The 17727-nt window shown below is 38.2% G+C and overlaps 1 protein-coding gene across 1 annotated transcript in view; it reads right to left on the bottom strand.

Annotated features, from left to right (window-relative positions):
* Nucleotides 1-514: 514 nt before the first annotated feature.
* The window catches only part of REPS2 (RALBP1 associated Eps domain containing 2), a 130258-nt gene continuing 113045 nt past the window's right edge, over nt 515-17727 (bottom strand). Inside the window, exons 18-20 of the mRNA XM_070943593.1 lie at nt 14971-15119; nt 2587-2692; nt 515-1425 (exon numbers count right to left, since the gene is read on the bottom strand). Of these exons, the coding sequence (XP_070799694.1) occupies nt 1357-1425; nt 2587-2692; nt 14971-15119 (324 nt within the window). The 3' untranslated portion in view covers nt 515-1356. The remainder of the gene's footprint in view (nt 1426-2586; nt 2693-14970; nt 15120-17727) is intronic.

Below are 17727 nucleotides of genomic sequence, written 5' to 3'. Positions count from 1 at the left end.
ATTTATTTACCTGACCTAAACCCTATTGAGAACCTGTGGGCCCTTCTTAAATGGGAGATTTACGGTGAAGGAAAACAGTACACCTCTCTGAACAGTGTCTGAGAGGCTGTGGTTGCTGCTGCACAAAAAGTTGATTGATAACAGATCAAGAAACTGACAGACTCCATGAAGGGAAGGCTTATGACTGTTATTGAAAAGAAAAGTGGCTATATTGGTCACTGATTTTTTTTTTTGAAATGTCAGAAATATTTATTTGTACATTTTGAGTTGTTTGTTTATTATTCTTAACAGATGCAAACAAACAAGTGAAATGGGCAAATTTTCATTTTTCATTTAGTTGCATAATAATTCTGCACACTAATAGTTGCCCAATAATTGTTCACACATAGATATTCTCCCAAGAAAGCCAAAACCTCACTTTTACTTTCTTAAATATTCAGGTTTGAGATTTATTAACATTTTGGATTGATTGAGAGCACTATAGTTGTTCAATAATGAAATAAATCCCCCCAAATACAACTTGCCTAATAATTGTGTACACAGTGTATTAAACAATGGTTGCAGGTTACTGTACATTGCTTCCTTCAAACTGCAGCAGAAATATGAGAACAGTGACAGTATGTCAGCTTCAGTGGTGAAATCCAAAAGTTTTTACTACCGGTTCTGTGGGCGTGGTTTGGTGGGCGTGGTGTGGCTTGGTGGGCATGGCAGGGGAAGGATATTGCAAAATCTCCATTCCCACCCCACTCTGGGGCCAGCTAGAGGTGGTATTTGCTGGTTCTCCAAACTACTCAAAATTTCCGCTATTGGTTCTCCAGAACCTGCTGGATTTCATCCCGGTCAGCTTCCAGAAATAGGCAAGCAATTGATATGCAGTGATAAGTTGTAGAAAGAAGAGTGTGGATATATTTTATCAATACAACAAGATTTGTGCTTCTACCAAAGGTCATTAGTGATCGTAAAACAAGTTGGGGAAACTAGGAAGATATTATACATAATAAATACAATGTCCTATAAATGCTTATAGAAAGCATATGAAAATAATAGTTAAAAGTATGAGACAGTATTAAGCAAAATATAAACTAATTTTTTGGATACACACATACAAAATATAAATGTCCTTCTCCCTGTCCTTTGGAAATAAAGGGTTGGCTAGATTAGTGGGAAAATAGTCTAGGTACTATGGTTGTTATTTGGATGGTGTGCATCTTCTTGCCAACAAGGTAACTGGTACAAGAAATGTAAAGATATCTGGCAACCATTTCTTCCAGATGAAGTTGCCTTATTAGAAAAAAAAAGCCAACATATTATACAAAGTGCCATGTTTCATAGAACAAACTGTGTGTAAAAATAATTTCATAAGACAGTTACAGGTCGGTGTTGCTCCAATTGAGTTTCCAGTGCAATTCGTTCCTTGTGAACTTCCTAAATAGCACAAATAATATGAAATAATTAGAGAGCAACTTGGTAGAAATATGCATATATAAAAAATAATTTTGTTTTAAAATGCAAACTTATGAACTCTACTTTTGCAGTTTCTGAGTTTCACTATGTGTCCTTTCAATAAACTATAGCAATAACAAAATAAACTGACATTCAAATGTTGGATAGCTTGGTAATGTGAATGCTCCACCATCATTGCCCTGATTTTTTTTAGTTTAGTTTATATTGTGATTTCTTAAGAAGTTTCAATACTGTATATTAAGATACAAATATTTTTTTTCCAAAATATTCTTTAAGTTTCTGAAAGCTAAACCATGGACTTTTGATCTATCTAGCACTATTTTGAACTCTACTGTAATACTGATCAGGTGAATGCATTCATTGATAAAGAGTTTTAGGGACCATCATTGAATTAACTCAACTTGGTCAAAAAATATGAAAGAAATGCAGTCAATAACCCATGTCAATCACTTGATAAGAAGTACCACTGGAAAGAACATTAACGTTAATAATGTCACATTTTTTTCCTTAGATATAGGCAGTAAATAAATTATATTTCAGAAAACAGTTATTTCAATTTTATTTATAATTTATGAGTTCTTCTGCTGTCTTATTTGTTAGAAATTGACTTATTTGCAGTTAAGAAAAAATTCTGATGAGTATCTTATGTACTATAATGTATTCTACTGTATATGTTATATATATTCAAGATATATTAAATATCAAAACCCAAATTATTACTGCAGCAAAGTATCTTTTGCATCAAAAAGATTAATTAACTAAAAAGAAGACATGTTTTATTTTCCATTTCAAATACATTTGGAGTAATGGGATTGTATCTGCAAAAAGGACATTTCCTCATCGCATGACCACAAAGTTTTATTTTTTTAAGTGCTAATATGATTACATATAAACATTTATTCATACAGGGACATGAAGGGAGAGGGTAGCTTCTGTCAGTGTAGGGAATTCACATTTATAACTTTCATAAATATATTTAAATTTATTTAATTCATGGAAGGTTCCTTTTCACTCCAGTTCTCAGCCACCCATTCTTCTATTTCAAGAACATTTATATTTTATACTAATGTTTACATTTTCTTCATGTACAAGGGCAAAAAGAGATGCATGAGCATTCCTTACCTTCAGTTGTTGCTGGAGTTCGCTGTTCAACCGAACTAGCACTGCATTAGCTTCTTTGTTTTTACGAATAGCAGTCTGAATAGCTTTCTTCTGTTTTGAAGACTGTCTGCCAGAGATAAAGACAACCCCTATTTTTAATTAGTAGGACAATCTGGATGATAGACAAAGAGGACATGGTGGGTTTAAATTAAAATCAAGGCAAAACATTGGGGTGTGCATCTTTAAAATATGTAATTCCCATAGAAAGTCAATACAATATAAGTAAATTATTGCTATGGTCTCCAACTTGATATCTAATTTCCCTATAGAATTCTCTTCTGTGTTTCCTTCTTTACTACTGATAGCCTTTAGAATCAACTTTATTTATAAGAACAATTTAGGCCCCCAAATATCCCAAACTCTTATTCAGATCTTTCTGAACTGACATAAACAGCCTTATCATAATTTGTATGTTCTGCAACATTCTAACATAAAACATTTTTCCAATTCCAGATGTTAAAAAAGACTATTTCCATAAATATACACTCATCTAGCTTCGGATAAATCCATAAGGAGGGATCGCTAATCCAAAATGGTGATGTATTGAACTAATTGCTCTCTCATTATATGGTCACCTGTTTCACGAGGAAATTACTCTGTGTGGCATAAAAGCAACTCATAAAAACAATTTTAAAAAACAATTAGGAAAAACAAATAATATTATTATGAAAAGGCTAAGATTACAAACAATGGAGCCATCTCATCAGATCTCCATCTCCTTGAGATCCTAAGGCCTATTGATACAACCAGGTTTTAAGGAACTTCTGAAATGTTGAGAGAGATGGGACAATTTTGCCTAAGGGGGGATGATATGCCACAGGAAAATTATTTGATTTACACCCCAGTTTTATCTTGTATCATTCACGGTATAATGCTGTCACCTTCTATTTTCCCCAACAAGATCCTGTAACAGGAATGGATTAAGAATGAGTCCCAAATCAGAACTTGGCCCCAAGTCACCCAGCAAATTTTCATGCCAAAGGAGGTATAGAACTCATAATTTCCCAGTTTCTAGCCCAGCACTTTAAGAATTACATCAAATTGGTTCTCTCATGGTCAGGGCCGGATTTAGATGAAAAGAGGCCCTAGGCTATTCCACTTATGAGGCCCTTTCACCTATAATGAAAGTGTAATTTTAATTTTGCTAACAATTTGAATGTAGGCCCCTCTTGATCTTGAGGCCCTAGGCTGAAGCCTAGTTAGCCTATAGGAAAATCCGGCCCTGCTCATGGTCAAGTGCATTATATTTTTCTAAATCAGAGTCACTGACTGAGATGTGTGGTTATAGAAACTGAATGAGTGCATGAATACATGAATGAGCAATAACTAGGTCTTCTATTTATTAAGGGGCACTCACTTATGATAGGACTCCTGACAACACCTGTTTTAAATGCAAATATCCTTCCCAGTTCATAGAACTTATATTATAAAACAGACTTCTGTTCTATTTCTTTCCCTTCAAAACTTCATTAGGAATATTTGCATCCAGATACATTTGTTGTTTTCCTTTATTAAATAATACTTTGTTAGTTTTCTTCCTGACAAATGTGATCCACTGGAGAAGGAAATGGCAACCCACTCCAATATCTTTGCCATGAAAACCCCATGGACAGTACCAATAGGCAAAAAGATATGACGCTGGAAGATGAGCCCCTCAGGTCGGAAGGTATCCAATATACTACTGGGGAAGAGCAGAGGGCTAGTACTAGTACTGCCAGAAAGAGTGAAGTGACTGGGCCAAAGCCGAAAGGACGCTCAGCTGTGGATGCATCTGGTAGTGAAAGGCAAGTCTGATGCTGTAAAGATCTATTCGCCATAGGAACCTGGAATGTAAGATCCATGAATCAAGGCAAGCTGGACGTGGTAAAACAAAAGATGACAAGACTGAACATCGACATCTTAGGAATCAGCGAACTAATGGACAGGAATGGGTGGATTTAATTCAGATGACCATCAGATATACTACTGCAGGCAAGAATCCCTCAGAAGAAATGGAGTAACTTTCATAATCAATAAAAGAGTAGGAAAAGCAATACTGGGATACAATCCCCAAAATGACAGAATGATCTCAGTTCGAATCCAAGGCAAACCATTCAATATCACAGTAGTTCAAGTCTATGCCCCAACTACTGGTGCTGAAGAGGATGAAATTGACCAGTTCTATGAAGCCCTACAGCACCTTATAGAATTAACACCAAAAAATGATGTCCTTATCATCATGGGGGATTGGAATGCTAAAGAAGGAAGCCAAAAGATAACCAGAATAACAGGCAAGTTTGGCCTTGGGGCACAAAATGAAGCATGGCACAGGCTGATAAAATTTTGTCAAGAGAATATGATTGTCATAGCAAACACTCTTGACTTCCGGTTGGTGACTTGTGGTGTCATGGCGTGGTGAGAGTGATCGCTCTCTCCCACTGCCACTTAACGCAACGTTTTGGGGACCGTTCGAGGCGTGGAAGCCTGGAGGGTTTCGCGGACAATAGTGGGGCTTCAGTGAGTCGAGTGGTGGAGCGCAAACCCACCCGGCGCGACCGATTTCCACTGTCAAGCTAACGGGGCGCGTCTGCCTCTTAATGGCAGACTCGAAGCCACGATAGCCAACAAGAGGGGAAGCAAAGATTCCGGGAAAGAGAGGCGAGCGCACTCATAACCACTTTCTTCAGAGCGCGCCTGAGATCGGCAAAGCTTCGCTGGCTGGGTCAGAGTGGAAGGGCTCATAAGAGGAAAAAAGCGGTGATTGAAAGAGAGGAGGAGGATTGACAGCTAAAAAGATCGCAGACAGGCCGGCAAGAAAGAAGGAGGAAAGATCGACAAGCGGAACAGCGGCACTACCTTTTTGGATTTAATTTGCTGTATAGATCGAGCACTGAGGACGTGGGGAAGAGATTCTGCTGACTGGAGAGGAGAACGACCGGAAATTTAGGACCGGAAGTGCAACCATACTTAATACCAACGAGAAGAACAACGAAGAGCTAGAGAGGAAAGAAGGAGCACCAGGAAGAGATAAACGGAACAATCAAACTTACTTTTACAAGGTGTTGGAGATCTTGAAGAAACGAGAAGTAGAAGGGTGATATTAAATTAATGTACCTTCCTGCATAGACTCTAACAAGTGTGGTACTTGAAGGGACTAAGGAGAACTGAATTTAAATTTATATTAATACATATTGTTATTAGTTTAAAAATAGTCTAAAATTATAATATATACATATTTATTCTTCTTTCTTTTGTTTCTCTATACATTTAAAGTATTTAAAATATTTATATAAGTATTCAAAATATTTAAAGTACCTATATATTCAAAGTATTAAAAGTAGTAATACAACATAGCTAATTAATATATTTAAATATCTGTATAGACATATTAGAATCTACTCTCTTCTATTTATCTATATACCTATTTATTTATATATTTACTTAACTATCTATCTAACTATTTATATATCACTTATTCATTAGATACTTTTTTGTCTTGTTTTTCTATTTTCCATTGCATAGAGTGGCTATTGACTGATTACTGTGTTTAATATTACCAAGGATTAATTTTTATAAAATAGTGATTTATTCTATAACATCAATTAATTAAGTGCTTACTGATTGGACACTGAGTATTAATTTATTGATTATATATATTTGTACTGAAAGGATTTATCATTATTATTACTTTTTTTTCTGTTTAAGAATTGAGAATCTAATTAATTAATAATCAGGAGTTAAACTAAATAAGAAACACAGTTCCTAAATATTGATTAGTCAACAAAGCTAAGTAGTAGGCAGCATAGCGGAGAAAAGGTCGACTGTATTATTACTACCTGTCTTGTAAATTGGGAATACCCCAAAAAAATTCTCTTCTTAGTCTTGGTAAATTAAGCAAGGGAAGTCAATTAGTGGATGACTGTTTGGAGTAACATAGAAAGGATAGTCAAAGAACAGGCGAAAGTACTGAGGGAGATGACAAGTTTTGCATCCCCTGTGGCAAAAACAGGAAAGAAAGTAACTCCCAGCGTATCAAGTCCCACAATTATAATGTCATCCCTGCAACCCAAAAATCGATAGAGGGGCTACCAAAAATCGAGAAATCATCAGTGATTCCAACAATGCAAGCGATGCAGTCGTCATTAGCAATGATTCAAGAGACAATGCTCTTAATGCAAGAGAAAATGTCTAATAACCATCAGGAAATGAAAACAGACATACAAGGCATTGACCAAAAAATGAGTGACATACAACAAGCCATACGAAAGAACGAACAGAGAATACAAAAAATAGAATCCAAGGTGGAACAACAAGAGAAAGATCTAAAGACAGTAGATCAAAAATTAATGGCCCAGAACAGAGATTTGGAGGATTCGATTACGCAGTTGGAAATGGATAGGGCTTCTTTCTATCTGCGTTTCCAAAACGTTACAGAAGACAAGGACGAAAATTTAGGCCAAGTAATGGCTGAATTAATAGCGGAGGTGCTCCAACAGGATACAGACGATATAATAAAAGAATTGGACGAGGTGTACAGAGTACAGATGAACTACGCTAGACGGAATAAACTACCCAGAGAGGTACATATAAGGTTCGCAAGAAAGAAAGTTAAGGATATCTTTTATAAAATGGTAAAAGAAGAACTGATCAATTATAAGGAAAAGGAGGTGGTTGTCCTGAAGCAAGTGCCGAGGAGGGTGAGAGAACAACGAAGAGACTACAGATTCCTTGCCACACAGCTGAACAAAAGGAATATACTTTTCAGATGGACCTTGCCGGAGGGCATGCTGATCACTTGGCAAGGGAGGAGAATTAAAATAAACAGTTTGGTGGAGGCTCAAGAATTCCTTGACCAACTGAGAGGGTCAGAAGACGAACAAAGTACAAAGAGGAATTGGAAGCTGTGATCACAGAAGAAGAACTCACCCAAAGAAGATCCCAAGAAGAGGTCCCGACGGGGAAAGAGAGCTCAGAGGAGAAAGAAAAGGAAGAGAAATAAAGTAGAGAAGCAGAGACGAAACAAAGACCTCAAAGAGCAGTCCGAGCAAACACCAACCTCAAATTTAAGTAAATTAACACAAGGCAAAAAGGATGGATGATTGGAAAATCATATCGATTAATGTAAATGGACTTAATGATCATAAAAAAAGAAAAATCTTCTTTAACAAATTAGTCACACAAAATGCAGACATAGTCTGTCTTCAGGAGGTACACATTAAAAAAGAACACAAAAAATATTTGGAATATAAAAAATTGGGGAATCTTTACACCTCCTTAGCCATGAAGAAAAAGAGAGGGGTGGCATTATATATTAAAAAAGAAATGAAGACAGAACTAAAATATGTAGACCCCAAAGGTAGATTACTAATTGTTGAAATTGAGAGGGGCAATTTGGCAATATTAATAGCAGCGATTTATGCACCAAATAAAAATCTGAAAGAGTTTTTTAATAAAACACAAGAAATAATAAGAGGATTAGATAACAATAATATTTGCATCATTGGGGATTTCAATGGAGTGGTCGACGCGAACAAAGATCACAAAAGACCCAGAGGTCAAAAGACAAAAAGGAAAAATTTACCAAAAACCTTCTTCGACTTAGTGGATGAACTAAACCTTGTAGATATTTGGCGAATAAAAGACCCCAATAAAAGACAATACACCTTTTATTCTAACCCCAATAAATCATGGTCTAGAATAGACATGATGTGGGTAAGCAGGAACTTGGGTATGGACATTGTATCAGCAGAAATCTTACCCAATACCTGGGCAGACCACAATCCATTGGAAATCAGATGGAAAAGTAGATATAAGAGAAAGAACACAAGATGGAGAATGAATACACAATTTTTGAGAGACAAAAAAAATATTGACAAAGTCAGGGGGGAGTTAGCAATTTTTTTTGAAGAAAATGAAAAAGAATTAATGGACCGGGGAATAATCTGGGATACGATGAAGGCCTATTTAAGAGGCCTAATGATATCATATGGAGCATATAGAAATAAAGAGAGGAGAGAAGTTCAAAGAACATTGCTAGAAGAACTGGCAAAGGCAGAGAAAGAGGCGCAACAAAACCCTGACAATGAAATAATAAAAGAAAATTGGATGAATATTCGTCATAAATTAAATATAATAGATCAAGAAAAATTAACATATAATATTAAGAGAACAAAACAATATTACTTCGAGAATGCCAATAAGCCAGGAAGGTGGTTATCCTACAGAATTAAAAAAGAGAGAGAGAAAGGAATTATTCTCCAATTAGAAGACACCGAAGGCCATATCACAACTAAGGAAGAAGAAAAACAGGAAATAGCACGCGAATTCTATGCGTCTTTATATAAAGAAGAAGATATACCCAAAGAGAAAGTAAAACAATATTTATTGGAGGAGGGAATGCCACAGATCGGAGAGGAGGAAAAAGAGATGTTGAACAAAGAGATCACATTAACAGAGTTAAAGACTGCAATTGCCAAATTGAAAAAAAACAAATCTCCGGGCCCGGACGGATTCCCAGGGGAATTATATAAAAATTTAGAATTAGAAGACATTTTACTCCCAAGAATGCTTGAAATTTTTAATGAGGCCTTAATGAAAAACAAAATACCAGAATCTTGGAGAGAGGCCTATATTACACTCTTACCAAAAGAAGGATCGGATACCAAATTGATACAGAATTATAGGCCAATTTCCCTTCTTAATATTGATTATAAAATATACATGAACATATTAGCGGAAAGATTAAAAAGAATCCTCAATAAGATAATACATAGCGACCAGAATGGATTCCTCCCAGGGAGGCAAATTAGGAATAACACAAGGACGATTCTGGATATGATAGAATATTACGAGGAACACCCGGAAAAAGAGGTGGCATTAGTATTTTTAGATGCACAGAAGGCCTTCGACAATTTGAACTGGGAGTTTATAAAGCAACAACTGAATATAATGGGATTTGGACAAAATTTTACAAACACAATAAACACGATTTATGAGAAGCAAAGGGCCAATATTTTAGTAAACGGTGAACTCACCAAAACATTTCAGATCAGCAAAGGAGTAAGACAGGGATGCCCAATGTCACCACTTTTGTACATATTTGCACTAGAAGTGCTATTGAAGAAGATTAGAGAGAGTGATCAAATTAAAGGGCTTAAAATTAGGAAAGAAACATATAAAGTTCAAGCGTTCGCGGACGATGCTTTAATTATGGAAGAACCAGTGGAAACAGGTATACAAATATTGGAAATACTTGATAAATATGGAGAAGTAGCGGGGCTCAAATTAAATAAATCTAAAACCAAAATGCTCACCAAAAATATGACGAAAAACCAGAAGGAAACCTTGGAGAAATCTATGAGAATCCAAATTGTGAAAAAAGTTAAATATCTGGGAGTATGGATCTCAACAAAGTACCTGGCCCTCAAAGAGGACAACTATGTCCCCTTGGTAAAAAGCATTAAACAAGACTTAGAGAAGTGGGGGAAATTGCAAATTTCCTTCCTTGGGAGGATAGCGACAATTAAAATGAGCATCCTACCCAAACTGTTGTATTTGTTCCAAACAGCGCCAATTAAATTAGACAAAATTTTTTTTAGCGAATTTAATGCCACTATTAGGAAATTTATTTGGGGAGGAAAAAAACCAAGAATAGCAATCAGGAGTTTACAAGATAAAAAAAATAGAGGAGGGCTTGGATTACCTATATGGGAAACATATTATAAAGCAGCAATTCTTGTTTGACTAAAAGAATGGGCGACTTTAGCGAACAAAAGAATCCTAACGCTAAAAGGGCATGATCTCCAGATGGGTTGGCATGCCTATTTATGGGAAATGGGGAAAAAAACCAAAACACATTTCAATAAACATAAATTGAGGGATATATTGAAGTCAACGTGGGAAGAAATAAGACGAAAACACTACTCTAAAATTCCCTGCTGGCTTTCAACCATGGAGGCGATAATTTACCCAAACGTTTTGGATCATGGTAAAACTGTAAAATATAAAGAAATTCTAGATGAAGCAGGGAATCTCAAAACAATAGAACAATTAAAAGAACAAGGCACTTTTGTTGAATGGTGGACATACGCACAGATAAAATCAAGATACAAAAAAGATAAAGAACAATATGGTATAGAAATGGGTAGCAAAGATTTTGATAAGATTTGGATGAGTACAGATAATAAATTATTAGCTAAATTGTACAACTATTTAGTAGAATATGACCTGATGGAAGAAGTGGTTAAAGACCCAATGCTAGCATGGACCAAAAATATTGGGAAAAATATAAATCTGGAAGAATGGGATCAAATATGGAACAACAATATAAGATTTACTAAGGCAACCACTTACAAGGAGAACCAGTACAAGATGATTTATAGGTGGCACCTAGCACCAGCTAGGATTGCCAAGATCTACCCCAACTCAAGCCCAAAGTGCTGGAAGTGTGGACACCAGCAAGGTACTTTTTACCACTGCTGGTGGACCTGCTCTCAAGCAAAAAAATATTGGAAGATGATTTGCAATTGGCTTTCAGAAATAATAGGCGAAACCTTTGAATTAGATCCTAAAATACTTCTCCTGGGAATTCTTAAGACGGAAATGACAAAAAAAGAAGAAATACTTGGCAGTGCATATAATAACAGCAGCAAGAATCGCTTTTGCTCAACAATGGAAAGAGAAAAAAATACCAACTAAGGAACAAATAATTGGCAAAATAATGGAATGTGCCGAGATGAATAAATTAACATTAGAAATTAATGACAGAGAAGATTCTGATTATTATAGCGTATGGGACAAGTGGTACGGGTGGTTAGAGAAGAGGAAGTTGAAATAAAAAAAAAAAAAAAGGAAAAAGACCAGAGCAAGTACAACGAATAGTTAAATGAAATAGAAAGAGAAGATGTACTGCAGATGGTAGGAAATATAATAAGGCAAGGAAAGGTTACATGGGTAAGCAAAAGACGTGATTTATGTATTTACTAATTTATCGTAAAAGATTATTATATAAATATACACTAAGAATGATATGAGAACACAATTTCTTTTATACCATGTAACTGGTCTGCAGAGATTATCTATATATGTACAATATGTAATTTGTATTTATTTCTTTTTCCATACTATGTAACCGGATGGATAAAAATTGTATTATTATAATTTCTTAATAAAACATTAAAACCAAAAAAAAAAAAAAGCAAACACTCTTTTCCAACAATCCAAGAGATGACTCTACACATAGACATCACCAGACGGTCAACACAAAAATCAGATTGACTATGTGCTCTGCAGCCAAAGATGGAGAAGCTCTATACAGTCAGTAAAAACAAGACCAGGAGCTGACTGTGGCTCAGATCATGAGCTTCTCATTGCAAAATATAGGCTTAAATTGAAGAAAGTAGGGAAAAGCACTAGGCCACTCAGGTATGAACTAAATCATATCCCTGATGAATATACAGTAGAGGTAACAAATAGATTTAAGGAATTAGATCTGATATACAGAGTGCCTGAAGAACTATGGACAGAGGTTCGCAAACAATAGAATAGGAAGGACCAGAAACATCTTCAAGAAAATTGGAGATATGAAGGAAATGTTTCATGCAAAGATGGGCATGATAAAGGACCAAAATGGCAGGGACCTAAAGGAGGCAGAATACATTAAGAAGAGGTGGCAAAATTACACAGAACGAGATTAACATCCCTGATAACCATGATGGGGTGGTCACTGACCTTGAGCCAGACATCCTAGCATGTGAAGTCAAATGGACCTTAGGAAATCTGAGCAACAACAAAGCTGTTGTGGAGGTGACAGTATTCCAGCTGAGCTATTCAAAATCTTAAAAGACGATGTAGTAAAAATGCTACACTCAATCTGCCAGCAAATTTGGAAAACTCAACAGTGGCCGCAGGATTGGAAAAGATGTTCAAACTATTGCACCATTGCACTCATTTCACATGCTAGTAAGGTTATGCTTAAAATCCTACAAGCTAGGTTCCAGCAGTATGTGGATGGAGAACTACAGGCAGGATTTCAAAGAGGCAGAGGAACTAGAAATCAAATTGCCAACGTACACTGGACCTAGCTGGAGAAAGCTAGGGAGTTTCAGAAAAACATCTACTTCTGCTTCATTGATTATGTTAAAGCCTTTGATTGTGTGAATCACACAAGTTCTTAAAGAGATGGGAGTACCAGACCATCTTATTTGTCTCTTGAGAAACCTATATGCGGGTCAAGAAGCAACAGTGAGAACTGGACACGGAACCACTGATTGGTTCAAAATTGGGAAAGGAGTTCGGCAAGGCTCTATGCTCTCGCCCTGTCTATTTAACTTATATGAGAGCACATCATGAGAAAGGGGCTAGATGAATCACAAGTTGGAATTAAGATTGCTGGGAGAAATATCAACCACCTCAGATATGCAGATGATACCACTCTAATGGCAGAAAGTGAAGAGAAACTAAAGAGCCTCTTGATGCGAGTGAAGGAGGAGAGTGCAAAAGTTGGCTTGAAACTCAACATTAAGAAAACTAAGATCATGGCATCTGGCCCTCTCAATTCCTGGCAAATAGATGGGGAAGAAATGGAGGTAGTGACATATTTTATTTTCCTGGGCTCCAAGATCACTGCAGATGGGGACTGCAGCCAAGAAATTAAAAGATGCTTGCTCCTGGGGAGGTAAGCTATGACAAGTATAGACAGCATACTAAAAAGCAGAGACATCACCCTGCCAACAAAAGTGTGTATAGTCAAGGCTATGGTTTTCCCAGTTGCAATGTATGGCTGTGAAAGTTGGACCATAAGAAAGGCTGAGTGCCAAAGAATTGAGGCCTCTGAACTATGGTACTGAAGAAGACTCCTGCGAGTCCCTTGGACTGCAAGGCGATCAAACCAGTCAGTCCTAGAGGAGATCAACCCTGACTGCTCTTTAGAAGGCCAGGTCCTGAAGATGAAACTCAAATACTTTGGCCACCTAATGAGAAGGAAGGACTCACTGGAGTCTGGCAAATGCTGGCAAAGATTGAGGGCAAAAGAAGAAGAGGACGACAGAGAACGAGGTGGCTGGATGGAGTCACTGAAGCAGTAGGTGTGAGCTTAAATGGACTCCAGAGGATGGTAGAGGACAGGAAAGCCTGGAGGAACGTTATCCATGGGGTCGCAATGGGTCGGACACAACTTCACAACTAACAACAAGTTTTCTTCCAACTCAAGTAATTTATATATTACAAAGAAGTAGGGCAACATGCACTTCTTGTTACATGCACTTCTACATTCGCTACATCTTAATAACATAGAAATCAGTCCTAAATTATGATGCCACAAACTAAAACAGATTTTTTTTGGCAGATGATTTTCTGGATTTGTTATACCTTTCTATTCCATTTTTAAAAAGAAAGATATTTACAATTTTATTTATAAAGAAAACTAATGAATGATGAAAACAAAGCCAAAATTATTTCTAAGAGGTATTTTACAGTTCTCAATGAGGTGTTGATCACATGAGCTAAGGCACACATGAGCTAACACACAAGGCTTATGTGAAAATAAATCCTTGACTTGCTCTGACTTTCTAAAGCAGAGTTGATAGTTTGAGCTCTTGAATCTCCTGAAAAATTTATAGTCTCTTCAACTGACTTCTTCCCCATCTCTCAGCATTCTAACTGTGGAAAACAAATATGTTAATTTTAATTCAAGCATTTCCCTCTAGTATATTATGCCACTAGGAAACACCTCCTTATAAGTGAGGCTCAAACAAGAATACTGCTTGCAGATCACAACAATTCTAAGGAGCCTTCAAACTTCCACATTATTCATCCCTCACCACCCATTACATATGCCTTAAAAGGGCATGATTTACAGTTGCTTCTTAGAACATTTGGGGAAAAGCAAGAACTGATGCTGAACAGACTCAAATATTAGAAAAAGCTTCTGTGCGCAACAATGCTACAGCACATTTAGTTGTTAACCTCATCTGTTAACCGAATTAGAGTCCTAGAAGGGATATACAATTTTCTATCCAGGCTCTTGCAAAACGTCAGTGTTCTCCACCCACAACTGAACCATGAATAACTGTTCTCTAGAGAATTCTCTACATAGTCCAGAGGGTAATATTTTAGCAGCACAGGCATTTTTGACAGTGGATTTGCATTCCCCAAACTAATAAGAAGAAATGAATTGCATAAACTGTATTTCTATACTTTTGTACTGTGTATTGTCCCTAAGAAGAGATATTTTCAAAGTAGTTGACTTGCATTTTATCCCATAAAATTCCCATATTCCTTCCTCTGAAGGAAATCTAAGCCCCTCTATATTGTCACAAAACCCACACCTCTCCCAGTTTTGCATGTAGCATAAATCAGCCTTTTTACTTTGGAAATGCATGATGAAGTTTGATGGTAGCTAAGGAAGAGGAAGTTGCACTTTTCGTAGGAGAAACTTCCTGGTTCTCCAGCATGTGGCTTTCAGGTCGGAATTTCTTGTAAATTGACTTTGATCGTAGCTGAGTAAGTACAAGGTCCTATGAAATTTAAAAACATCATATTTTTTAAAAAACTATTTTTTATTAGAAATTTCAAAGAAAATACTTGTGAAGACAAGGAACAAAAAAGAGATAAAACAATAAAATAAACAAGGGATCTACAAACATCATAAAAGCTAAAAAAAAATAAATAAATCCAGTATTGTGTACTACTACATCGTTAGTTGATTGTGAATAATGGAATATATTGTATCTTTTTATAAGCCTGAAAATGACTATTAAACTCCAAACCAAGATTCCCCAAACTTTCTTGCTTAGTGGCTCAGAAAGGGGGGAGTGTGGGGTGCATGGGATGCCCCATGCACCCCACACGCACCTGCCGCTCCTGCAAGCCCTAGTTACTATGCCCCTTAGTGGCAGCTGCAAAGAGCGGCAGGCCCAGTAATGCGCCTCGCACACCGCACTCTTGCCAGCCGTAGCCCTGTCGACCTGGAACTGGGGGGAGAGGGACTCGTGCTGGAGCTCCGAGCAGTGGCCAGTGCGGGCTTTGTTTGTGCAGCCATGAAGCAGGATCGGTGTGGCTGGTTCTTGCCCGCAGCATTGCTGGCCAGGATTGGATCAGAGCTGCTGCCGCTGCCAGCCAAGATCAGCAGGCCAGATCTGGTGAGCCCGATGCACCGCCACTGCTCGGGAGGAAAAGAAAGAGAGGAGGCACTGCGAGAGAGTCCATTTCTCACGTTCTTCTCCTCCCAGGTGGCGGCAGCGCATTCAGCTCACTGAATCTGGCCTGCTGATCTCGGCCGGCAGGGGAAGTGGTAGATGGAAAAGGTTCGAGTTCGACAAGTTGGAATTAATTGACTGAACTCGTGAGATGTTTTTTACGGTAGTCCCACAAACTTGTTTCCTTGCACACAATGGTGAGAAACGCGATGGAGCTGGAAGTCAGGTAAGACACACGTCTTGCTTCTCTGTGTCCCAGCACTCCCCACCTGCCACCCCCACCTGCCACTCCCACTCGCTGGCCGAGATCAGCAGGCCAGATTTGGTGAGCTGAACACACCACCAGCCGGAAGGAGAAGAACATGAGAAATGGGTTTTTTCATTGCGCCTCCTCTCTCCCTTGGCCGACAGTGGCAGTGGCTCTGACCTGATCCTGGCCTGCAATGCTGTGAGCAAGAACCGACCATGCCGATCCCACTTCATGGCTGCACAAAGCTCGGGGCTCCGGCGCCAGTCCCCCTCCTCCCAGTCCCAGGTTGACAGGGTTAGGGCTGGCAAGAATGTGATGCGTGAGGCGCATCGCTGGTCCTGCCGCTCTTTTTGTGGCTGCCACTAAGAGATGGGGCACAGTAGCTAGGGTTTGTGGGAGTGGCCTCCGCGAGGCCATTCCACATGGATGGCAGGTGCACGTGGGGCACATGGGGCATGTTCCTCCCCTTCTCCCCCACTTCACCTCCTCACCTCATGCTGTTTGCATGGGAAACAACGAGGAGGCCCAGCAACACATGGGGCGCATCACTGGATCTCCTGCCACTTTTGCAGCTGCAAAAATGGCTATGGTTGCTGGAGGCGGTAGCTTGAGCAGCACCGGTGAAGCAGCTGCTTTGTGAATGGTGGGCTGGCCTGCTGCGACCATTGCACTATTACCAGTAGGTAAGGAGGGGGGCGTGAGGCACGTTGCTGGGCCTGCCATTCTTTTTGCAGCCATCACTAAGAGAAGGTGTGCGGTAGCTAGGGTTTGAGGGAGTGGCCTCTGCGAGGCTGTTCCGCGTGGATGGCAGGTGCGTGTGGGACATGTCTCCCCCCTTTCCCCCGCCTCCTCACCTCATGCTGTTTGCATGGGAAGAAACAAGGAGGCCCATTGACGCTAGGGCTGGCAAGAGTATGCCAGAAACAGAAATTTCTGGCAAGAGTGTGCCAGTAACAGAGACAGAACTTCAGCTGATCCACAGGCCAAGGTTAAGGGGTCTCCTGCACCTCAAAAATAATAAGACCTCCCTGAAAATAAGGCCAAGCGTTTATTTCGTGTGTGTGTGTGTGTCAGAAACACAGTACTTGAACATTCTGCCAGGGATGCTACAGTTTTCTAGCATTGGATTCATTCATATATACATCTTTGTAAATGCAACATGAGTTGTGCTAGAAATATTGTCACAGCATTAATCAACTGAACTAAAAAATACATTTCAGCTCAAAATTCCTGACTTATAACTTCATAAATTTATTATTATGAAATTCTTGGAAAAAAATCTTACTTTGAAAATCAATTAATGATGAGAAAGTCTGATTTTTTCCACCATAAATAATTTCAATGGCAATAGGATATTGTTATAGAATCTTTATATAAAATAGGTATATATATATTTCTTTTTCTTTACTGAGATAATCTTTCCCTGGATTAAAAACTCTGAAAGATTTTCATATGTTCACTGTCTTGAGCTATTTATAAGAATAATAGACAGATTTCCCCCCCCCCAAAAAAACCTAATAAATATATCATATATATAATAAAAGAGCCTTGGTACTACAGTGGTTTAAAGCACCCTGTTATTAACACAGCTGCCTGCAATTTACTGCTGGTTCGAATCTCTCCAAGGCTCAAGGTTGACTCAGCCTTCCATCCTTTCTAAGGTAGGTTAAATGAGGA

This window comes from Pituophis catenifer, unplaced genomic scaffold, assembly GCF_029215685.1.
Source record: "Pituophis catenifer annectens isolate HBS135680 unplaced genomic scaffold, rPitCat1.0.hap2 SCAF_4, whole genome shotgun sequence".
NCBI lineage: Eukaryota > Metazoa > Chordata > Lepidosauria > Squamata > Colubridae > Pituophis > Pituophis catenifer.
Note: the sequence above shows the minus strand (reverse complement) of the source record. Positions and strands in the feature narration are given on the sequence as shown.